At 42.5% G+C, this 26,045-nt stretch overlaps 1 protein-coding gene across 3 annotated transcripts in view; it reads left to right on the top strand.

The window, feature by feature from the left end:
* LOC116972084 (protein transport protein Sec24B-like) overlaps positions 1–26,045 on the top strand; it is a 130,234-nt gene that overhangs the window by 25,037 nt on the left and 79,152 nt on the right. For all 3 annotated transcript variants that reach the window (XM_033019410.1, XM_033019429.1, XM_033019419.1), the window contains exons 3-4: positions 2,647–3,399; positions 11,119–11,289. In XM_033019410.1, the coding sequence (XP_032875301.1) occupies positions 2,670–3,399; positions 11,119–11,289 (901 nt within the window). In that variant the 5' untranslated portion in view covers positions 2,647–2,669. The remainder of the gene's footprint in view (positions 1–2,646; positions 3,400–11,118; positions 11,290–26,045) is intronic.

A 26,045-nucleotide genomic window follows, 5' to 3' on the forward strand; every position in this document is an offset into this window, starting at 1 on the left:
TTGAGATCTCTAGTTCTCATACTGTTCCCCCAATGTAGTCCCCCACTACCCCCCTGGACTGTCTCCCTCGGATGGTCACGTCGCACAGACCCATCTGCACTTTAGAATGTTTGAACTGTTTTGACTATTTTACTGTTCAAGAAGGAACTGCAGATGCTGGAAAATCGAAGGTACCCAAAAATGCTGGAGAAACTCAGCGGGTGCAGCAGCATCTATGGAGCGAAGGAAATAGGTAACGTTTCAGGCCGAAACCCTTCTAGGGTTTCGGCCCGAAACGTTACCTATTTCCTTGACTATTTTACTGTTCTTTTTACAATCCATGCTCTCGGGGTATCTAAATTTAAATTTTATTAGTTATTTATGTTATGACATCGGATGGAAGCTGCCTACCAAATCTCGTTGCGCTTATGTGCAATGACAATAAAATGTATTATTATTATTATTATTATTATTATTAGTACTGCAGGTACAATTGGGCTGAAAGTACTGAAGGCTTACTTGAGCTGCCTATACGTGGGACCAGTGAAGGGCCACAGGCAATGAAGGCCAACTGGATAAAGATAATTAGTGTTTCAGTTTTATTTTTAGTTGTTATGTTGGAAATGTCTTGGGTCAATAGAGCTACTGTCACTGTATTTTTCCAAATATCAGTGTCAAAGACTGCTTGCAGGAATCCTCTTGGGCTGGGAAGTTGATCATTTTCCCAGGTAAAGCTCTCAACAGCTAATACGGGCTGCACAGTTAAAAGGCACTGTGCATGCAAAAATAGTTTATGTCTGAAGACGGGTCCCAACCCGAAACGTCACTTATCCATGTTATCCACAGATGCTGAGTAACTCCAACACTTTGTGTCTTTTTTAGTGAACCAGTATCTGCACTTCCTTGGATCTACCATCAATTGTTTATGTACTTGTTTTAGCACGCACACCTCGTTTGTGTGTTTTGACAGTGCCTCTTGCAGATGATGGAATGCTCTTTACGAGACGGAAGCCACAGTGGATTGTGGCAGAGGCTCAGCAGCCACTGTTTTCACACAATAATCCAATTAGACTATGATAATTCTTTATTATTATTGGAAGATTGAATCTAGCGTAACAGTTGACCGGAATTCTTCATGAAGAAAATCCTTTGTTTTGAAAATATGAAACATGAAAAAATTGGAAGAGCTACAGCCTGGTCCAATTAGAATCTTTTATGAAAAAAAGACAAGTAAATCCCCTTTCTCGAATTGGCAGTTGTGACAAACTGAAAACAAGAATCTAACTTTTCTCAAGAGTACAAATGCCTGACTTGCCATGTAATTATCGTTCCAGGTAGACAAAAATGCTGGAGGAACTCAGCGGATGAGGCAGCATCTATGGAGCGAAGGAAATAGGCGACGTTTCAGGTCGAAACCCTTCTTCAGACCCGAAACGTTGCCTATTTCCTTCGCTCCGTAGATGCTGCCTAACCCGCTGAGTTTCTCCAGCATTTTTGTCTACCTTCGATTTTCCAGCATCTGCAGTTCCTTCTTAAACTAATTATCATTCCACATGTTTTGATGTTGAGAATAAATTAATTTCTGTTGTTACAGTGCTATTATATTTATGATAACAACCCTTTTTCCTATCTGACTCTTTTTGTGCTGTTGTTGCATTTAAAATTAATTAGAAAATAAATTATCTTGCATTCTTGCAGTGCCTAACCACAATGCTGAAATATAAATATATGTCATTTTTTCACAACGGATCGCCTTAAAGCACTTTATAGCCTATAAATAGAGAAATTCAGCCGATATTGGAATACAGGAACGTCCTGCCAGTTTGCACAGCGATGTCACAGTCTACCGTGAAGTAAAAGCTATTAATCTTGGGTGAGAATTGAAGGGCAAGGATTGGCAAAGACACTGGGAAATAATCTCAAGCTTCACTTCCAATGGTACCAAGGGCAGTCAAGGTGGCGCAGCAGTTGCTGCCATACAGCGAATGCAGCGCCGGAGACCTGGGTTTGATCCTAACTAGGAGTGCTGTCTGTGTGGAGTTTGTACATTCTCCCCGTGACCCGCGTAGGTTTCTTCCCACACTCCAAAGGCGTACAGGTTTGTAGGGTAATTGGCTTGGTAAACTTAAAAATTGTCCCTAGCATGTGTAGGATAGTGTGAATGTGCGGGGATCGCTGGTTGGCGCGGACCCATTGGGCCGAAGGGCCTGTTTCTGCGCTGTATCTCTAAACTAAAAGCTAAACTATCATGAGATTTTTTTAAAGATAATTTGCAGGAGCATACCATTATTTCAGATCGTGTGTCATCTGAAACATTGCACCACTAATAGAAACAGATTTGAATATTATGCTGAAGCATCAACCTAGATTATATGGAGCAGGTTTTCAAACCCACAATTTGCTAACTAAGGGGAATGTGGCTGTCAAGTGGCTCAAAACCTACCACCAACAAACTAATGTTCAAACAAAGTGATCCGGTGTTAAAGAATGAGAATGGTAATTGGAGTATGCAGGCAAATAAAAGTTACAAAGGTTGTCATTGCCTGTACGATGGCAGAACAACAAAAACACTATTGAAACAGTTTGCAAACCTACGTCGTGCCTTTGGGTTTCTAACATTGCAAATATTCAGTAAGTTTGCTATGTTACTTTTTTTTTCTCTTTCAGGCCCCACGCATAATTTATTGTCTATGCAGCAGCCTCTGTCTTCTGGACATGGAGCATCTCTGCAGAAGAGCAGTTCTGCTCCAGAATCTCATCAGCAAGTGCCCAGTAAAGCACCGCTTGGATCAACTGCTGGACAGTATGATTTCATCAAATACCAGAACAGTTACCAAAACCCTGTCCACAACATCATCAGACCTGTTTATCCTTCAGCATTGGGTGATACTCAAGGATCAGGCCAGATGTATTCCACTGGGGATTCTTCAATGATTGGACCACATGGTCCTAACATGATGACTGCCAGACGACAGTCCGAGCAGGCATTTGTAAGCACTCCGCTGCCAGCAAGTTACATTACAAGTGGTGGACACTACCCCAGTCAAGTTCCTTACATTGCACCTTCTCAAGGCACTCCTCAGGTTTCCCCTCATCATTCTTTTCCTGTTAACCGTACTTATCCTGGTTTCTCTCACCAAGCGACATCTACCGTTTTCAACCCACAGTATAATGTTCCTTTAGCCTCACGGACTCTTCATCTTGCCACCAGTCAGCCATCGTATAATGCCTTGTCCTGTCAAGCCAAGCCTTTGCCAAAAACTGGGCAACAATATACCCAGGCATCTTTCCAACCTTGCCACACTGGAAATACTGGCACGTCATGGCATCATTTACCTGGAGCATCAATGACATTACCTACCGGTCCTTCTATCAACCCTGTTGTCTTTTCATCCACTGCAAGTAGCCAAACATGTACAGGTAGGCTATTTTCAGTTATTGTTCAGAAGTAATGAGATGTGTACTTCTGTTTTTGTTTTGAATGTATTTTTCTATTCTCTGCTAGATGTCTAGGAAGCCATCACATTATTAAAAAGCCAGAGGATTCATTGCCAAGGAACCTGACATAATGTTCTATTTTTCATTTGACAGTACAGGAGCAAAGTTCTGAGAACAAGATATGAAAAACTGAAGAAACTTTTTTTTTAAAGTATCTTCTTTCTGGAGCTAATGTGATGAATGTGCCAAAACAATCAAATTGATTATAGTTGTTGATATAATTTTAAATAACTTTTCCAGGTGTGGACTCCTGTATATCGACGAGACCAAGCTCAGTTTTGGCGGTCGTTTTGCTGAATTCCTCCGCTCAGTCCACGTAAATCTGCCCGATCTCCCGGTTGCTTAACACTTTAACTCTCCCTCCCACACCGATCTTTCTGTCCGAGGCCTCCTCCATTGTCAGAGTGAGGCCCAGCACCTCATATTTCGCTTAGGCAGCTTACACCCCAGCGGTATCAACATTGGCTCCTCTAACTTCAAGTGTAGCCCTTGCTTCCCCTCTCTCTCCATCCCTCCCCCTTCCAAGTTCTCCTACCAGTCTTACTGTCTCCAACATTTTATCTCTGTACCGCCCACTCCCCTGACATTGCCTGAAGAAGGGTCTCGACCCGAAATGTCACCCATTCCTTCTCGCCAGAGATGCTGCCTCACCTGCTGAATTACTCCAGTATTTTGTGTCTCCCTTCAGATGCTGGTTGCTTCCATAAACCAACCTATGTTTCTGACCCCTCACCTTGTACCTGGCCATACATTAAGCCCACATTTCAGAGCATGATCCCTGCTACACATTCAGTCTGCGCTCTGAATCCCAGACGCTGACTCAATGCCCAACCTGCAGTCTGGACCTTGCCCTTGGTTGTACATCCTAGTTCAGCCTCCGGGCCCTCCGCCTCACACTCTCAGCTAATCTACGAGCCAGCTATCAAATTACTGAGCTTCCCGAGCAATTGTGTTCATTTTTTAATATATGCTGGTATTCCCCCTACTCAGCGGTGCACTAATTTGTTATTGCACAATTTGTTAGTCATGGAATATAGCACGGAAACAGGCCCTTTGGGCCAACGTCCATGGTGACCACGATGCCCCATCTAAACAAGTCACATTTGCCCATATCCCAATAAACCTTCCCTATCAAAGCACCCCAATGTCTTTCAAATGTTGTTATTGTGTTTGCCTCAAATACTTCCTCTTACTGTTTATTCCACATTTCTCCACCCTCGATATGAAAGGTTTGCACCTCAAGTTCCTATTAAAACTTTCCCCTCTCATTTTAAATTTATGCCCTCCAGTTCATAATGGCCCCCAGTTCATAATTGAACTGTGACAGTGTGAACTGTGAGGAGGATGCTATGAGAATGCAGGATGACTTGGACAGGTTGGGTGAGTGAGTGGGCAGATGCATGGCAGATGCAGTTTAATGTGGATAAATGTGAGGTTATCCACTTTGATAGCAAAAACAGGAAGGCAGATTATTATCTAAATGGTAGGTACACAAAAAAGCTGGAGAAACTCAGCGGGTGCAGCAGTATCTATGGAGCGAAGGAAATAGGCAACGTTTCGGGCCGAAACCCATCTTCAGATGGTGTCAAGTTGGGAAAAGGGGAAGTACAACAGGATCTGGGGGGTCCTTGTTCATCAGTCAATGAAAGTAAGCATGCAGGTACAGCAGACAGTGAAGAAAGCAAATGGCATGTTGGCCTTCCTATACTCCTCGAGTATAGGAACAAAGAGGTCCTTCTGCAGTTGTACAGAGCCCTAGTGAGACCACACCTGGAGTATTGTGTGCAGATTTGGTCCCTAATTTGAGGAAAAACATTCTTGCTATTGAGGGAGTGCAGCGTAGGTTTACAAGGTTAATTCCCGGGATGGCGGGACTGTCATGCTGAGAGAATGGAGCGGCTGGGCTTGTATACTCTGGAATTTAGAGGATGAGAGGGAATTTTATTGAAACATATAAGATTATTAAGGGTTATTAGTGGCAGGAAACATATTTGCGATGTTGGGGGAGTCCAGAACCAGGGGCCACAGTTTAAGAATAAGAGGTAAGCCATTTAGAACGGAGATGATGAAACACTTTTTCACACAGACAGTTGTGAGTTTGTGGAATTATCTGCCTCATAGGGCAGTGGAGGCCGGTACTCTGGATACTTTCAAGAGAGAGCTAGTTAGGGTTCTTAAAGATAGCGAAGTCAGGGGATATAGGGAGAAGGCAGGAACGGGGTACTGATTGTGGATGATCAGCCATGATCACATTGAATGGCGGTGCTGGCTCGAAGGGCCGAATGGCCTACTCCTGCACCTATTGTCTATTGTCTAATTCCCCAACCCTGGGAAAAAGACTCTGCATTCAGTATTTTACCCAGAGTGGGGGAATCATGAACTAGAGGAGGTGGGTTGAAGGTGGGAGGAAGAAGATTTAATGGAAACCTGAGGGACAACTTTTTCAGTGGTAGGTATGTGGAACGAGCTGCCAGAGGAATTAGTTGAGGCAGATACTATCAGGACATCTATATTACTAAAAGTCTGATCTTCACCACTTCCTGTTGTTCTGTATATTGATTTTAGAAAAAACGCTGCCACTTATGGCTATGATTTTTGGCCATCTTACTCAGAGTCCCCCTCCGCTGCGCAGGACAAGAGGATTGTTCCCATCGATGGAAAATAAAAGAGTTATTAGTGTTTTAAAAATGTTGAGATTCTCTCTCTGAAAGCCATGCCCCTTCCAGAAGGACTATAAAACCCGGAAATGTTGAGTGCCTCAGTCATTCTCTGCAAGATGGTGAAGGGAGAGGGTCACATCTGTCAGTCTGAGCTGTGAATAATACTGAATACATGTCTACTAAATTGTGAGTGGTTTTACTGACCTGTCAGTGCCCTTAATGTGGTTTGAAAATATAGTTTAGAAATGCTAAAGCTGTGTTGCGTTTGGTTTGGAAATGCGAAAGCTGTGTTGCCTTTGGTTTGGAAATGCTAAAGCTGTGTTGCCTTTGGTTTGGAAATGCTAAAGCTGTGTTGCCTTTGGTTTGGAAATGCTAAAGCGGTGTTGCCTTTGGTTTGGAAATGCGAAAGCTGTGTTGCCTAATTAAAGTTGCCTTGCCTAATTAAAGTTGCCTTACCTAATTAAAGTTGCCTTGCCTTCCATCTAATTAAAAGTCTAATCTTGACCACTTCCTGCTTGCGCTTTATATTGATTTTAGAAAAAACGCTACCACGTATGGCTGTGATGTTTGGCCATTTTACTCAGTCCCCCTCCACTCATCAGGTGCCCCGGATTTTTCCCATCAATGAAAAATAAAAGAGTTATTAGTGTTTAAAAATGTTGAGATTCCCTTTCCTGTCAATCACGCCATGAAGGCCACGCCACTTCTGGTAGTAGGGAGGAGGGACTATAAAGCCCAGAAGTGTGGGCGTGGCTCAGTCTCTGCAAGATGGAGGAGGGAGAGGTCACGACTCGCTGTTTTTATGGCCTTGCACCCTGCTTGAAATGGTATGAAATTGCACCCTGCTTGAAATGGAATTTCAAGGAATAGCCGTGAATCAACTGCCAGCCCACCAGCCGTGAGTGAGTGAGCTGCCAGCACAACAGGCTTGAGTGACTGAGCCGCCAGCCCAAGAATCCATTGGGCCCACAATGTCCATACTAGCCCTCTGGAAACCAGTCCCTTCAGCCCATTACACCCATACTAACACTCCAGGAAGCCCCCCCCCCCCCCACTGGCCACCAATATTGGAATTGGAGGAGAGGTAGAATATTGCGTTGGGGGACCAGCCCTCCCGTGTGATGCTGTGGGACCAACGGGTCCCACTTAGTCTAGTTTAAAAGACATTTGCAGATAGACACAAAATGCTGCAGTAACTCAGCGAGCCAGACAGCATCTCTGCAGAAAAGGAACAGGCGGCATTTCGGGTCGAAACCTTTCCTCAGACTGAGAATCAGGGGAGAGGGAAACGAGAGGTGTGAAAAGGTTCAGAACAAATCAGAGCTGGCACCTGTAAAATGACTTGATTGTCACACAAAGTCTTTTACTAGATAACTTTATTATAAGCACTACACACACTATGCACCAGCTGTCCGTGGTCATCACTGGAGCTAGAGAGCGAGCTGGAGGTGGAGAAGCTACAATTATACAAGAGACAATGGGGAGTGGTTAGTAGTGGTGAGGTCACTATGTTAAAGGAGCATGCACTGATCTACAGCACCGATGACATGGAAAGGTGGAGCGCATAATGGCCCATTTGGACAGATATGTAGATGGGAAAGATTTAGACTGAGGGATATGGGCCAAATGCGAACAGATGGGACTAGCATAAATGAGGAATCTTGGCTATCAAGAGGCCAGTTACCCCCGTGCTGCATGACTAAAACCAAATCTATTTCTCTGATGATTTTATATACCTCTCATCGCCAGTAACATCACTAGTCGGCCTCCTGCATTTCAAGGAATTAAGTACTAACCTGCACAACTACTTGTATCTCAGCTTCGCGAGTCCTGGCAACATTCTTGTAAAACTTCTCCACACGCTTTCCAGCTTCATGCCATCTTTCCTACAGCACGGTGGCCAAACTGAACACAGTACTCATGAGTTCGAAAGACCCTGCTGCATTTAAAAAACTCCCCACACTTTAAAAAATACATCTATTTGAGCTGAGCTCTGAAGTACTAAAGGATATCAATGGGGATGATTAACCTATTCTATTCATCAGTAACTTGCTTAGCACATGGGGTACATTACTGGGAATGACAGTGCAAATGGAAACAAGGTCAGCAGGATTCCTGTAGCATTATGTGATGAGGCATGTATTACCATCCGAATTTTCTTACTTTGCCAGTTCCGATGAAAGGTCTTTGATGTGAACCACTTACTGTTTCTTTTTGCAAGATGCTGCCCACTTGCTGAATATTTCCAACTTTCCTATTTTTATTTTAGTTTCTGTGAACATCAGAATTTTCTTTCACACAAGAGTCATTGAACTCTTTTAAATATTACCAAGGAGTGTGTGTTTGCAAATGTGTAAAAATGAGCAAATTCCTGGCAAATAAAAATAATTGTGAAAATTAATGTTCCTCGTTCTCAGTGGTCGTGTCTTTTGAATTTGCTTGTAAACCCCCGCAATAACAGACCGGGGGGTGGGGGGGAAGAGGAGGGTGTCCGTTATTGCCGATTGCCCACTATAACTGAGTGAAGGGGGGGTGGCTAAAGTGTAACCCAGGGCCGGAAAGGAAGAAACGTGGCGTGTGCGGTGCTATACCAGTGGGATTTCACAGGTCGGGGAGCTGCAGAGCCCCTGGCCCCACACACGGTGCACCAGGGACGGGCCCGGTACTCACGCCACCTTCATGCTATCGCTCTCTCCGCTCCCGTAACCAGAAGCACGCTACGTGGCTCCATTCATTGGGTAACTGCCGGAAGTGGCGGGGAGGGGGTAGTTAGCACAGTATGACAGGAGCCTCGGTCCACTATAACCAAAATCCATTACATAGAGGTATGTTATTGCGAGGGTTTACTGTCTTCTTGCTTCCATAATTGGCTTTGAAATTTTCTTTTCACCTTTTCTTTCAGAATACATGGTTTCTAATGGACTTTTTGCATTATGAATTATCTAGGAAGGGAGCAGAGCACTTTGATCCTGGTGTTTAATTGTAATTAATTTACAGACAATTTGAATCTTTTGCTTGTTTGTCATCTTCTCATGTCAAGTACTTTGTAGTAAAGTGATTGCACTCAGCAATGTGAGAAAATTAAATGTGATTTCGGTATAGATTTTACCATTTGGGGCTGTCCCACTGTACGAACTAATTCAAGAGTTCTCATGTGCTGACCATATTAGCAATTTTCACCACTTCCTCCTAATTTATCTTTGTTTTATGTCCATCATTAAAACTTAAAATGAAAAAGCTTGTTAAAACTGAAACGAAGTCTAGGTCTTAAGTTGTACAGTAGGACACTGATAGGCTCGCCATATGAGAAATCAAATCTTTGTTTCGTGAATTTCTTTCAGCATTGTGGTTGAATTTTAGGTTGTAGTTAATGGTGTGGGATTTTCAGTGACAAATATGGCCATCAGTAGTCATTAAAATCTGTCAGAAACCCCTGAAGCACATGTAACTACAAATTACAGATGGTGCTGACCTCGATTTCCTGCTGCTCTCTGAAATGCAGGGTCTGCTGCTGCAGCCTTCCCCAGCCTAGATTTTGGAAGTCAATGGATTTTATGTGATAACAAAATGTGTTCTTTTTAAAAGGACGCACTATTTTGTTGCACAAGGTAATGAGCGACTTTTTATTCAACATGGTGTAAAGCTTTAGCTACTGCTAAATAATCTATCTGTGTATAACCTAATTTGACGGGTGTGGAGTTTAATTCTCTTAGATTATTAATTATAATTAAGATTAATTATGTGGATTTTAAACTTGGTTGTTATTTCAGCATCCACCTTATTTTTGTGCATTTTTTCACCTGTATTTCACTCAGCAAAATGTTTAAAATGTCAGGCTTAAGAATTATATTTGGGCTCGGTAGGGGACTTGATAGGGGACAATCAGCCATGATCACAATGAATGGCGGTGCTGGCTCGAAGGGCCGAATGGCCTCGTCATGCACCTATTTTCTATGTTCCTATGACTTTGAGATAGACGCAAAACGGTGGAGTAACTCAGCGGGACAGGCAGCATCTTTGGAGAGAAGGAATGGGTGACGTTTTGGATCGAGACCCTTCTTCAGACTAGTCAGGAGAAAGGAAAACGAGAGATATAGACAGTGATGTAGAGAGACATAGAACAAATGAATGAAAGATATACAAAAGAGTTACTTGATAAATTAAACAGGCTGCTTGCTAGGTGAGAACGGGAACCCGGTGCGACTTGGGTGGGGGAGGGGTGGAGATAAAGAAATGAATATTCATACCACTGGGTTGCAAACGAAATATGAGATGCTGTTCCTCTAATTTGCGATTAGCCTCACTCTGACAAATGTAGGAGGTCTAGGACAGAAAGTTCAGTGTGGTTATGGGAAGGGGAATTAAAGTGTTTGGCAACTGGGAGATCAGGTAGGTCCAGGCAGACTGAGCGAAGGTGTTCAGCGTTATTTCAGCGTTCAGCGATATTTGTACTTTGTTGTGTGCTGTCAAGGAATTCTTCACGTCAAGTGGACGACAGATGGCACAATGGGCTAAGTGTTCGGCTGGCAACCGGAAGGTAGCTGGTTCGAATCCCGCTTGGAGTGCATACTGTCGTTGTGTCCTTGGGCAAGACACTTCACCCACCTTTGCCTGTGTGTGTCCTTGGGCAAGACACTTCACCCACATTTGCCTGTGTGTGTGAATGTAATTATGTGAAGCACTTTGGGGTCAATGCAAGTTGACTAAAAATGTGCTATATAAATAAAGAAATTTAATTTAATTTAATTCACGGTGATTAGCCATTCAGTGTGCCTGATGAAATTACACCTGCTGCACTTCACATAGTTCTTTGATGTGATAAGTGCCAGAAACCTATGTCAGCAAAGGTCTCTTGAGATTATTTGATCTGTGTGGGCAGCTTTCTTCAAGATGAATGACGAATCCTGCTGCTTCATTACTAACTGCAAAGTACACTGTCGTTGTGCTCGTCACTTTCAATTGAACTCTGTTTTGCACCTAGGCTCTCCCCTCTCAATGCCACATCATATCAACCAAAGTTATTCACCCGGCAGACCAAATGTAGCAAAACCTCCAGTTGCTGCAGGGAAACCTGCACGATGGCCACCATCTTCAGCTGATCAATCCACTTCAGCTTCTGCCTCACCAGCATCTGCTTCAGAGGCGCAGCAAGGTAAATATTACTACATTGCAAATTCTATTTATCTCACTTAGCTTTGCATTCATACCACCTTCACCTGCAAATAAACTACAGCTGCAACAATTATGCTTTTCTAACAACTCTTAATTAATTTGACTAATATTCCAGGATTAATGTATTTAAGATGGTCAATAGATTAAGAGTGATGCGGAAGCAAACTGACCTGGATATGAGTAAATATGAATTTGGGTTCTTAATTTAAACTATTTAAGTGAAACATTTTCATGCCTGTTCCGTTATAGGTTTTTTTACTTTGTTATATTTTCCATTCTCTCCAGTATCTCTTGTTCAGTAATTCTGTTTTTAATGCGAGTAGAACATCCGGTTTCAAGAGTAGAAACAGAGTGATGTTCATCAAATCAAGACCAATTAGTGGGGGAATGACAACATTAAATATATAGTCCAAAACATGCATCCTTCCTCCCTTTTGCATTGATGGATTCATAAACATAGAAACAGAAAACAGGTGCAGGAGTAGGCCATTTGGCCCTTCGAGCCGGTATATTTGATTCAATATGATCATGGCTGATCTTCCAAAATCAGTGCCCCGTTCCTGCTTTCTCCCCATATCCCTTAATTCCTTTAGCCCTAAGAGCTATATCTAACTCTCTCTTGAAAACCTCCAGTGAATTGGCTTCCACTGCCTCTGTAACAGAGAATTCCACAGATTCATAACTCTCTGGGTGAAAAAGTGTTTCCTCATCTCTGTCCTAAATGGCCTACCCCTTAAGAATTTACACTGTGACCCCTGGTTCTGGACTCCCCCAACATGGGGGACATTTTTCCTGCATCTAGCCTGTCCAATCCCTTATGAATTTTATGTTTGTATAAGATTCCTTCTCATCCTTCTAAATTCCAGTAAATATAAGCCCAGTCGATCCATTCTTTATATAGAATTCCATAAAGAATGTGCATATGCTGTTTTCCTCTCAGTGAAATACCTTGCACTAGATCAGCCGGTAGGTTTTTTTTAACACGTCAGGGAAAGATTTGTGGGAGGAGTGACAGAATAATTTTCCAACACACCCAAGTGATGGCTTATTAATTCATGTTTTAGTTGGAAGCCAGGAAGCAGGTGTGAACGATGAAGAGAGGTAGGTCTGCTCTGTGGGGAAAGAAAGGAGATTGGGGGGCACTATGGGATCTTGAGGAACCCACCTGCAGAGAGTTTTGAGTTCTGTTATAGTTCTGTAGTTCCAAACATCACCACTTGTAACACGTCAGGGTCTGAACAGATATATTTGCTTGTAAACTTCAAAAAGGTATCAGCAAGCTGAAACACATAAGCGTTTCATGGGTGTACTTTGCTGAATAAGCTCTTGGGTTGTGTTATTTTTCTATTAAATTCCATCAAGTTCCTCTGAATTAGGCTGTATGCATAATCTCTGTACTGTGACTACTAAAAAAACCTGGTTCCAGAGCCGAACTATTTTTTTTAAATTGAAATAAAAGTAGAAAAGGTATTTTGTTTGCCATTTCTTTTGTACTTGGTTCATGTTTATCTGTAACATCAATGTTACAACGTCTATTGTGCATTTCAGTAAATCACCAGACTTTTACCTGTGAATTGTAAGGTCTAACTTATTTTTTGTGTGTTGAGATTTGTAGTTCATATTGTCATGGGTAATATACATTCTTCCTGGGCCCTAAGCAGTGTGAACGAGAGAGATTGTACAAATGCTCTTTTTAAGTTGTGAGTTGTTGGCGACTGGCTGATAATTGTCAGAATTCTCTTTCCAAAAGAGATCTCTTGCTCAGAAATTTGAGGGAATGAATCTGTTTGCTTTGGGAATAACTGAAATGCATTGAAGCAGAGAAATGAACAGGTACAGCTCCTCTGGGAGCTCATTGCTAGGGAATAGTGGTTGACAGTTCTGTGTGCAAGTCCAAAGAGATTGCATCAGAATTATGCTTTTGATTCTAGACACCGCTGCAATAAGGCAAGTCTACTAAGACTTTTATATTTCCATTTGTATTGTGGTTCATGACTAAACTATTGAGTCAAGTTCAACAAATACTGAGAACATTTTATTTTAAGATGGTAACATGGATCTTTCAGGTTAGTAGCAATCTGAACTTGGGGATGGTTGTAATCTAATGTTTTTTGGGGTAAAATCAGCATATTGATGTTCTGTCCACCTCAAGATATTTTTATTCTTTCCTTTGAGATCTTAAGCCATGACTTGAAAATAGTGTCTTGGCAACTTTGAAATATTTTTAATGATTCCTTTTTCATTTTACTTCCTTAGGATGAAAAATTAGACTGTTAAGTTTTCTAGCGTGAAATGATTGTGAAAATTCCACTTCTCACATTGTTTGGCATTCATAGAATCATAGAAACATAGAAAATAGGTGCAGGAGTAGGCCATTCGGCCCTTCGAGCCTGCACCGCCATTCAATATGATCATGGCTGATCATTCTTTGCACGTATTGTCATTTGTTGACCAAGTACAATAGTGATTGCTTGCAAAATGTTAAGACAAAATTCATTTCATCCCTCATTGCCACCCTACCATTAGAACATAGTACAAAATATGGAACAAACCCTTCAGCCCACTATGTCTGTGCCGAACATGATGCCAAGACAAAGTAATCTCGTCTGCCTGCACGAGATCCATTTCCCTCCATGTCCATTTGCCAATCTAAAAAACTCTTAAACGCCATTATCGTATCTGTCTCCGCCACCACTCCTGATTGCAAATTCCAGGCACCCACCACCTGTGTGTAAAACAAAAACTTGACCCACATATCTCCTTTAAACTTGCCCCCCCCCCTCACCTTAAAGCTATATCCTTTAATCTTTGATATTTCCACTCAAGGAAAAATGTTCCGAGTATCTATCCTATCTATGCCTCTTATACTTTCATATACTTCTATCATGTCTCCCGTTATCCTCCACCATTCCAGACAAAACAATCCATATTTGCCCAACCCTCCTTGTAGCTGATAACTTCTAATCCAGGCAGCATTTTGGTAGACCTCTTCTGCACCCTATCCAAAGTATCTGCATCCGTCCAGTAATGGAGCGATCAGAACTGCACATAATACTCCAAATACGGCCTAACCAAAGTCTTTTCGAGTTGCATCATACTCTTATACTTAATAACCCGATCAATGAAGGCAAGCATACCATATGCTCCCTTTCCCATTCTATCTACTTGCGTGCCTCTTTCAGGGACCCCGATTTCCTCTGCATATCAGTTTTGTTAAGGGTTATGCCACAATCTGTATACTTTACCATTTCATTCAACCTCACAAATGCAACACCTCCCATTTGTTCAGTTTCAACTGCATCTGCCATTTGTCTGTCAATTCTTGAAGCTGATCTATATGCCACAATGTACTTGGGCAGCTTTCCTCACTGTCTGGTACTCCACTAGCTTTGGTGATGTTTGTGACTTGGAAAGTAACCGGCAGCTGTTGGTATTCTTGGTCTACTGCAGACTTTGTCCTTGGAAATATTATGTATTTATTTTTATGCAAGAACTGCTTAAGTCGTGTGGAGTGCCAGCATACCATGCCTGAAGGACATTCCAACCCTTGAATACAGGAACAGATTTTGCTCTAGATGCTCAGCCTTTGATTTGTGCACTTATTCACTATTAGCAACAATTATTAAATTGCATTGCAGTCAGCTTACATAAATTTGGGTTGGATACACCACTTTTGGTGCAGTCTTTTGCCTTTGGAAGCTGGTCTGAAATGCGTGTCACACAAAAGCATTGCACAGACATGGAACAAACTTTGAGTATTAACATCCCACTTTTTATTTACCTAATTCACTATAATGAGTACATCAGTGGCATTATTGTCTGAATTCTGAATTGGCTTTAAGAGGATCATAGTCCATGTGAGTGAATTAATGGTCGATTTAATGGCATGTTGACTGTTGGGTTTCCGTGACATTCCTCTTATCACAAACCACAGGAATTGTTTATTACTAGTTGATCAGCAGCCTGTCTCAATAACCATTATCAACAACCAACCAGGTTGCTGACCAGTTGGTAATAAACGATCCTTGCTGGCTGCTGGCAACTGAAACATTATTTGCAAATGTATCAGAATCCTGGCCGAGTTAATAACATTTCACATCACTTGTCAGTATTCACCTGCTGTTGCATTAATATGGTAGAGTGCCCAATCCAAATATGTTAAACTTCAGATCTTAGGGGAAAAAAATACTTGGTTGTCTCAAGAGGAAAATGAGTGCCATAACTGTGGAATTCTCTACCTCAGAGAGGTAGGGAGGCCGGTTCTCTGGAGGATACTTTCAAGAGAGAGCTAGAAAGGGCTCTTAAAGATAATGGAGTCGGGGGATATGGGGAGAAGGTAGGAACGGGGTAGTGATTAGGGATGATCAGCCATGATCACATTGAATGGCGGTGCTGACTCGAAGGCCGAATGGCCTACTCCTGCATCTATTGTCTATTGTCATAACGATAAATATCACCACATGGCCCATAATGATATGATGTCAAGACCAACTCGTATCTGTCTGCACATAATCCATTTTGTTCCATTCCCTGCATATTCATATGCCTATCAAAAAATATATTGAATGGCCATTGTATCGGCCTCAACCACCGCAGTGGCTGTGTATTCAAGGCACTCACCACCCTCTGTATATTAAAACTTGCATTGCACATTTCCTTTAAACTGCCCCTCTCACCTTAAAGCTATGCCCACCAGTACTTGATTTTTTTCATCCTGGGAGAAAGGTTCTGACAGTTTATCCTATCTATCGCTCCTAATTTTAGAAACTTCTATCATGTCTCCCCTCGACTTCCGGCTGTCCAACCTCTTCCTGTAGCAATATAAATGTTAAAGAAAAGGGCTTGTCCCACTTAGTCGATTTTTTAGGCGACTGCCGGCGACTAGGCAGTCGCCACATGGTCGCCGTGAGGAGTCTCCTCAAGTTGCCCAAAGAGTCGTAGCGTTTTTCTGGTCGCCACTGGATTTTGAAATGTTAAAAACTTTTTGGCGACAGTCGGCGACCGTGGGCTTGTCGTAGCTTGTCTTCTCCTGACGTAGGTGCTGTTGAAGGTTGTCGCTAGGATGACGTAGGTTGTCACCAGCTGACGTAGGTTGTCGCCGGTGCTGACCAGTGAATTCCATTGGCGACTACCTACGTCAACCGGCGACAGGTACCGGCGACTGAATTGTCTTCAGCTGTCGCCGACAGGGTCGTTGCTTGTCGTAGCTTGTCACGGGTGGACGTAGGTTTATTTTGGTTGTCGTAGGTTGTCGCCTTGTGGTCGTAAGTTGTCGTAGGTGTGCTTGTAGGTGGACATCCTAATGGGTTGCCGGTTGTCGGTAGCTTGTCGTAGACATTGTCGCAGAGGGGTCCAGTTGCCGGTTTTTCGGTGACCTGCTACGACTGTAACAGTATCAGTGAATGGTATTATCTGGGGGGTTGATGGGAATGTGGGGAGCATAAAATGGGTCAGGATAGGATTAGTATGATAATAGGTGCTTGATGGTCAGCACAGAAATGGTTGTCCAACATGGCAGGCAACATCAACCCTTTAAAGACTGATCGGGATTCCATCTGCAGTCTCTTATGGATGCAATGTTTTCTTTACAGCTTATTTCTTTACAGCCCATGTTAAATAGTGACGCAACATTAGGCACCCTCTAGTCTTCTGCCACATCACCGGATCCTTCTAGGGATGAATCATATTGCTATAGTCAGGATTCATAATCAGACAACATGGGAAAAGGCCCTTCGGCTCAACTTGTCTATGCAAACCAAGATGCCCCATCTAAGCTGGTCTCGTTTGCCCGCATTTGGCCCATATCCCGCTAAACCTTTCCTATCCATGTGCCTTTTAAATGCTATTATAGTGTCTGCCTCAACTACCACCTCTGGCACCCATTGAGATGCTCCTCGGGTTCATATTAAATCTTGTCCCTTTCACCACAAACATATGTCCTTTTGTTTTTAATTTAACTACCAAGGAGAAAAAAGACTGTGCATTCACCCTATCTATCCCCCTCAAGATTTTATACACCTCTATAAGGTAACCTCTCAGCCTCCTGCGCGCCAAGGAATAATGTACTAGCCTGCCTAACCTCTCCCTGTAGCTCAGGCCCTCAAGTCTGGCAACATCCTCGTAACTTTTCTCTGAACTCCTTCCAACTTAGCTAGAGAACCAAGAATTTATCTGGTAGGAAAATTGAGTTAAGCCCAACTTTTAAATAAGCTAAATAAAATACTCCCAAGAATATGCCAAAGTATTCCCAAGTGTGGCCTCGCCAATGTCTTGTACACCTTCAACATAATGTCTTAACATCTATACTCATACCCGGACTGATGATAGCCAATGTACCAAAAGCCTTCTTGTCCACCCATTTATCTGTGACTCCACCTTCAGGGATCTATTTACCTGTACTCCAAGATCCCTCTGCTCTACAACACTCCCCAGGCCCCGACCAGTCTTGTGAAGGTTCTACCCTGGTTTGATTTCCCAAAACTCAACACCTTCTGCATTAAACTCTTGCAATTTGTGAAGAGGTTGTAAATGTGGAAACAACATTTAAAAGACATTCAGACAGGTACGTGGATCAATCAAATTTGGAGAGATACAGCCCAAACACAGGCAAATTAGATTAGCTCAGGCCGACAATTTGATCAGGACGAACAAATTAGGCCAAAGGATTTTGATTTTCAGAACAAAATGTTCAGCATCAGGCTTTGGCTGGTAGAGGTCCTCCGTATGCTTAGTGTAAACTATGTCCTTTAATGCAGTTAAGAAAATGGTGAAGTCAATGAATTCACCCTCCAAAATATGCACTGCAAATCGATGACTGAACTTGGTGTGATCTAGATTCTGGAGGGAAGACAATTCCTGCTGTCTTATTGATTAACAGTGGAAACAATGGCCAAGAAAACGTTTCTAGTTGCTTAGGAAGTTCGGCATGTCCCTCACCAACTTCTACAGATGCACTGTAGAAGTTTGTTTGCGAACAGCTCTATCCAAGACTGCAAGAAACTGCGGAGAATTGTGCAGCCCAGACCATCACGTAAACTCCATCTACACTTCACTCTGCTTTGGCAAGGCCGCGAACATAATCAAGCATCAGTCTCACTCATGTCACTCCCTCTTCTCCCCTCTCCATCAAGCAAGAGGTACAGATGTTTGAAAACGCATACCTCCAGATTCAGGGACAGTTTCTTCATAGCTATTAGGCAAATGAACTGTCCTCCTTCCAGCTAAAGTGTGGTCCTGACCTCCCTATCTATCTCATTGGAGACCTTTGAATTATCTTTAACAAACTTTTATCGGACTTTATCTTGCACTAAATATTATACCTTTTATCCTATATCTGTACACTGGATGGCTTGATTTTAATCATGTATATATAGACTTTTCTTTGACTGGATAACACGCAACAAAAAGCTTTTCACTGTGCCCCGGTACATGTGTTAACAGTAAATTAAACTAAACTAAGAGTGAAAGATAATGATGGAGAAAGGAGGAGCTTTCAAGAATCATTAGAATAATCTAAGGTAGGCAAAAATGCTGGAGAAACTCAGCGGGTGAGGCAGCATCTATGGAGCGAAGGAATAGGTGACGTTTCGGGTGGAGGCCCTTCTTCAGACTGAAGGAGGGTCTCGACACGAAACGTCACCTACTCCTTCGCTCCATGGATGCTGCCTCACCCGCTGAGTTTCTCCAGCATTTTTGTCTACCTTTGATTTTTCCAGTATCTGCAGTTCCTTCTTAAACATTAGAATAATCTATGTGTGGAGTCATGGGGAATTGGTGAGATCTTAAATGGTTACTTTATCAAGGAGAAGGAAATGGAAGGTTGTCAGTTCAGGGGATGGAACAATAATTTCTTGGAGCATATCAGCGTTACAGACGCGGAAATCTTAGAGGTCTTGAAATGCGTAAAGGTGGATAGACCCCAGGAACCAGGTGTATCCTAGGTTTTTAACGGAAGCAAGCGAGGAGATTGTAGGACGCTGACAGGGATTTTTTGCAGCATCATTAGCCACAGGTGAGGTGTGGGAGGATTGTGGGGATGTAATGTGCTTTTTTTTTTTAAACAAGGGCATCGAGGATAAGCAGGAGAACCACAGACTTGCATCCAAAGTTTACTGGACTGAATTTATTTGCATTCAGGAAAAGGTGATTAGAGATTGGCAGCATGGCTTTGCGTGTGGGAAATCACAAACTTGATTGAGATTTTCGAGGAGGTGACCAAAAGCATGGACAAGGACAATGCAGCGAACGTCAGCTACATGGAATTTAGAAAGACCTTTGACAAAGACTGCATGATAGGCTGCTGTCAGGTTACAACACCTGGGTTCCTGAGTGAGCTGATCAATTGCACACAAAATGGACTAGGTGGACAATGGCAGAGGGCGGGAGAAAAATAATTGTTTTTCCGATTGGAGGCCTGAGTCAATGGTGTACTATATATATTAGTGCTGGGTCTACTGCTGTTGGATGTGAATTTGGGTGACGTGATTAGTAAGTCTATGGATAACACCAACATTTGTGATATAATATACAATGAAGAAGGTTGTTTAAAGCTACAGCAAGATATCAGTCAACTGGGAAAGTGGGCAAGGGAGTGGCATGTGGAATTTAACTAATTCTAGTGATAAGTGATGTGTTTTTGGAAGATATATCAGAGCAGGATGCTTGCAGTGAATTGCAGGGCTATGAGGAATGTTGTTAAACAGGGAGACCTTGGGGTATAAGTGCAAAGCTCCTTAAAAGTACCAACAAAGATTGATGGAGTAGTGAAACCTATGATGAGCGTTTGTCAGCATGGGCCTGTACTTGCTGGTGTTAAGAAGAATGAGGGGGGACCTAATTGAAATGTACAGATTAGTGAAAGACTTGGATAGAATGGATGTGGAGAGGATGTTTCCGCTAGTGGGCGAGTCTAGGACCAGAGGTCATAGCCTTAGAATTAAAGGACGTTCTTTTAGGAAGGAGACGAGGAGAAATTAATTTAGTCAGAGGGTGGTGATTCTGTGGAATTCTTTGCCACAGAAGGCTGCAGAGGCCAACTTGGAGGCAGAGATATATTTAAGGCAGAGATAGATAGTTTTTTGATTAGTACAGATGTCAGAGGTTATGGGGAGAAGGCAGGAGAATGGGGTTAGGAGGGTGTGATAGATCAGCCATGATTGAATGGCAGAGTAGGCTCGATGGGCCGAATGGCCTAATTCTACTCCTATCACTTATGACCTTATAAAATATTCTTAACTTCACTAGCTATGACACTGGGTACAGGAGTCGGGAGGACATGTTACAGTTGCACAAAATGTTGGATAGGCCACACTTGGAATATTGTGTGCCGTTTTGGTGACTACACTACAGGAAAGGTGTGATTAGGTTGGAGATATGATCAGAAAAGATTCACGAGGATACTGTTGGATAATTGAAGAGTTTGCATTACAAGGCAAGTTTGAATAGGCAGGGTCTGTTTTCCATTGAGCAAAGGAGGATGAGAGGTAACAGGATAGAGGTACAGACAATTGTTAGAAGCATCGATAGGACAATTAGAATCAGAGCTGTCCAGCACAGGAGTAGGCCCTTTGTCCCAACTCGTTCAGACTGACCAAGTTCTCTTGCCGTCTTCCTGTTCATAGCTCAACTTGCATATTTGAAACTGACGAATACCATGCCCAGTGAATTGCTGCCAGGATTATCTTTTTCTTGTAAATATGTTGCAAATTGATAAAATATTTACATATAGTTAGGCAATTTACAAAGAAAGGAGAGCGCTGCAACCATTTCAAACTATCGCACATACCTAGCAAATTCCAGCTGTAATGACATTTGGAAATATGTTAATTTTTTACAAAACATACACTCAATAATTTTCTCACTTTATAGCTTCCAAGGGGGATGCCTTTGTGATTTTGGCATTGCAGGAAGTTCCTTTGATATTGGTGAGAAATGTTTTGGGCCTCAAGCTTCCAATGGAGCCATGGAACACATTGGAGTAGATAGCCATAAACCGTTTCCAATGGCAGGGGTCTAAAAGTAGTGGGAATGGATTTAAGGTGAGAGAGAGGAGATTTAAAGGGAGATGTAAAGGGTAATTGTTTCACGGAAAGGGTGGTATCTGGAATGAGCTGCCAGGGATGGTGGTTTCGGCAGATACGTACTATAGTGATGTTTAGTGTAGGAACTGCAGATGCTGGTTTAAACCGAAGATAGATTAAAAAAAAGCTGGAGTAACTCAGCAGGACAAGCAGCTATGAAGTAAGGTCTTGACCCAAAACGTCCCCCATTCGTTCTCTCCAGAGCTGCTGCCTGTCCCGCTGAGTTACTCCAGCTTTTTGTGTCTATCTATAGTGATGTTTAGACAGGTACAAGGATGTATCGAGAAGGGATATGGATCACAAACATGCATAGATTAGTTTAACTCGGCACCATGTTCAGCATGGACATTATGGTCCTGTGCCGTGTTTTATGTTCTTTGTACTAGACTGATCAAGAGAAATCAAGTTAGTTGAAGTTGTAGAATTCAATACTGAGCAAAGAAAACACCACTGTTACAAGCTTGAGGAACTGTGCCTCATTCTCTATGTAGACACAGTTCAGCTTTCTGGACTAAATATTAAATGGAGAACCCGAAGACATAGGTAACTTTAAGGTGAGGAGGGAAAGATTTTATTAGGAACCTGAGCTTTTTACACAAGAGGGCGGTGGATGTATGGAACGAACTGCTGGAGGAAGTAGATGAAGCAGATACTATCGCAATGTTTAAAAAACAATTAGATAGATACATGGATAGGACTGGTTTAGAGGGATATGGGCCAAACGCAGACAGGTGGGACTGGTGTAGATGGGACATATTGGGCCGATGGGCCTGTTTCCACACTGTATGACTCTATTTGGGATTTGTATAGATAGGTATGATGGTCGGAATGGATGTGGTGAGTTGAAGAGCTTGTTCCTATGCCATATAACTCTGATTCTTTGCAAACATGTTGAAAATGAGCTAAGATATGGCAATGAGGATTGAGAAGCAGGTCTATGATGAACCCATTGGTTCGCATCAGGGCTTGTAAAATGTTAACACATTTTTGAGGACAGACTAATTTGTTCAAAATATGCCTTGGATGACAAGAATACAGGTCATTAAAAGTTATTGATGCTGCTCTTTAAATTGTTTTTGTTCTTGACGAAAATCATATTTATTTTCTTTACTATGTAGTTGTAGCCAATTTGGTCCCTCAATCTGTTCATGTTTTTTGAGGGACCAAATTGTCCAACCTATGTCCACACCTGGAGTATTGCGTACAGTTTTGGTCTCCAAATCTGAGGAAGGACATTATTGCCCTAGAGGGAGTGCAGAGAAGGTTCACCAGACTGATTCCTGGGATGTCAGGACTGTCTTATGAAGAAAGACTGGATAGACTTGGTTTATACTCTCTAGAATTTAGGAGATTGAGAGGGGATCTTATAGAAACTTATAAAATTCTTAAGGGGTTGGACAGGCTAGATGCAGGAAGATTGCTCCCGATGTTGGGGAAGTCCAGGACAAGGGGTCACAGCTTAAGGATAAGGGGGAAATCCTTTAAAACCGAGATGAGAAGAACTTTTTTCACACAGAGAGTGGTGAAACTCTGGAACTCTCTGCCACAGAGGGTAGTCGAGGCCAGTTCATTGGCTATATTTAAGAGGGAGTTAGATGTGGCCCTTGTGGCTAAGGGGATCAGAGGGTATGGAGAGAAGGCAGGTACGGGATACTGAGTTGGATGATCAGCCATGATCATATTGAATGGCGGAGCAGGCTCGAAGGGCCGAATGGCCTACTCCTGCACCTAATTTCTATGTTTCTATGTTCTGAGTCATTATATAAAGCCCATTCATTCCCCAACTTGCTTCCCTGTATTTTATTTTCTCTCAAATGACTATCAACTCCATCCTGATTCTCCTACTACCCTCTGACAATGGGAGGAGAGCTGGGTGAGCATAATTTTGCTGGATCATATATACTCAATATTCCCATCAGCTGTTCTTGGTCTCCGTGGATTGTCCGTGGATTGTCACCTTGTCGTGGATTGTCACCTTGTCGTGGTGGAGAAGCTTGTGTGGACCTGAGACCCTGAGAGCGATGCCGTCTGGAGCTATGCTCCTGGTAGGGCCACCCATGGCGGTAAGGTCGCGGGGGAAGTCTCTGGCAAAGGGCAATCCAACCAAGACCTCAACGGTAGAACAGGCGGAGGACGATGGCTGATCTTAGTGGAGTGTCACAACGGCTGGGAAGGCGGATGAAGGCTGCAGCAGAAAAGGGTCTCCGGTCGTCTTGGACTCCTTGCCACTGGATCCTGACCCAGATCTGTCAAGGGCTGTGGGGCGGCTGTCTCCCAGTCTCTCCACGTTAAACAAAGTCACGCACAGGCGTCCTCCATATAGGGAATAGCACCCTGGAGCCACCCATGGTCAGCCATGACCGAAGGGGGCCTAAGAATTGTTCTTGGTCTCATTCTTGTATGTTCTATAGGTTGCCGGTTTTAATTGGATCTCAGCTTTTAGAGGCCTGTGCACCAGTTTAATTTTCTCTGAAGTTGTGAAGGTCCAAGAATTCCTTGCATTTGTAGCTAGTTCTTTAAACTTTTGATCATTCTTGCTGTTTTCTGTAACCGAAGCCAGTGGTTTCTAAAGAGGTGTTAATTATGGTAGATTCAAGGTTGACATTGCACACACTGACTTCCATTGGTTGGAAATTATTGGAGATGAGAGCAGAACTTTCTTTGTGAGGTCTTTGATTCCTTCTTATAAATCTAAATATAATGCATCCATTTGACATGTTTTGTCCAACCCTTCCAAATGCTTCCTCACATATACGAAAGTTTCCTTCAATAAAACCATGCAAATTCTGCCGTGAAGTATAATGATTTTCCAAGAGTCCTCTGGGAGGTAATTGTATTTGATTTCAGCATTTACTAAGCAACAGACGTTTGGCTTAAAGCCCTGTCCCACTGTACGAGTTCATTCAAGAGTTCTCCCGAGTTTGCCCTGATTCGAACTCAGAGATTTACGGTAATAGCCGCTCGTAGGAACTCGGGGCTCTCGTGGACATTTTTCAACATGTTGAAAAATCTTCACGAGTCTTCCCGAGCTTACCGCGTTTCTTGAGTTCCTGCCGTTAGCGTTATGAGCCGCTAAGAGACGTCCCCGAGCTCCAACGTACCCACTACGTACATTCTACGTGCTTACTACGAGTTTTTAAACTCGGGAGAGCTCTTGAATGAACTCGTACAATGGGACAGGGTTTTAACAGGCATATAGTTCTCTCATTACTATATTCCCTCATCTTTTGAATATCGATGCTATATTTGTGATGAACATGAGAAAGTGGAATACTAATGTGAATGGGTTTAGTTTCGAGATACAGCATGGAAACAGGTCCTCAGTCCACTGAGCCCACACCAACCATTGATCATTCGTTCACACTAGTTCTATGTGATCCCACCTTCTGTCCACTCCCTATGCACCAGGGGCAATTTACCGAGGCCAATTAACCTACAAACCTGCACAGCTGTGGGATGTGGGAGGAAACCGACACAATCACGGGGAGAACTACACACAGAGACAGCACCAGGTTCAGGATTGAACCCAGGTCTCTGGCGCTGTGAGGCAGCAGTTCTACCATTCATGGGTGATGGATGGTGGACACAGACCCGGAGGGCCGAAAGACCTGTTTCCTTGTTGTATTGCTACACTAAACTAAGCTATTTTAGGAAGCCTGCAGTTTACTCACACCAATGATTTCTTTCCTTCATGATTTCTTACCACCACCCAAACTGATTGTGATTTTAATTTTCTATTTTTTTAATTTTTATTAGAAGTACGGTAAGTTACAATAATACACAACACATATGTCTTAATACATTTTTTGTACCGCTTCATTTTTTGAGCTTTAAGAAAAAGATAGAAGTAAAGGAAGTAAGGAAAGTGCGCAAGAATCGTGAAGGTGCAAGAGAGTGTTGAGAAAAGAAAGCCCCTTAGAAAAGAAGTTAGAGAAGGAAGTAAAGAAAGAAAGTAGACCCTAGAAAAGAAGGAAAAAGAAAGGAGAAACAATCGCTCTATTATAACATTAAACTCCGCAGAAAGGGGACTACCAACCGTCTGTTTTTGTTGTTTTACCCCCCGTTACCAGATCCTGGTACCATTTATTTATTTATTTATTTTTTAAATTACTATTGCGCCTCATGCTTGTAATAGTTCCAAAAACGTAGACCACGTCTTTTGGAATTGGTCTGCTTTACCTGCTAAGAGGAATCTCATCTCTTCCAGATGTAGTGTTTCAAACATATTTGATATCCACATTTTTATTGTTGGTGTGGGTGCATTTTTCCAGAATTTAAGTATGAGCTTTTTTCCCATTATTAGCCCATAATTGAGTAAGTTCTTCTGAAACACGTTTAGTTCAGGGTTACCTTCCGATATTCCAAAAATGATCCATTCTGGTTTTGGCACCAGTTTTATTTTGATTAATTTTGTAAAGATATCAAATATTTCATACCAGAATTTTTGGATTTTTGTACAAAAAACAAAAGAGTGCGCTATGGTAGCTTCTTGACACAGACATTTATCACAGATTGGTGAGACATTAGGGAAGAGTTTATTTAATTTAGTTTTTGAATAATATAGTCTATGTAATGTTTTGAATTGGATGAGAGCATGTCGTACGTTGATCGAACATTTATGCACCTGTAGTAAGTGATTATCCCAGCTCTCTTTTGA

This window comes from Amblyraja radiata, chromosome 1, assembly GCF_010909765.2.
Source record: "Amblyraja radiata isolate CabotCenter1 chromosome 1, sAmbRad1.1.pri, whole genome shotgun sequence".
Classification (NCBI taxonomy): domain Eukaryota; kingdom Metazoa; phylum Chordata; class Chondrichthyes; order Rajiformes; family Rajidae; genus Amblyraja; species Amblyraja radiata.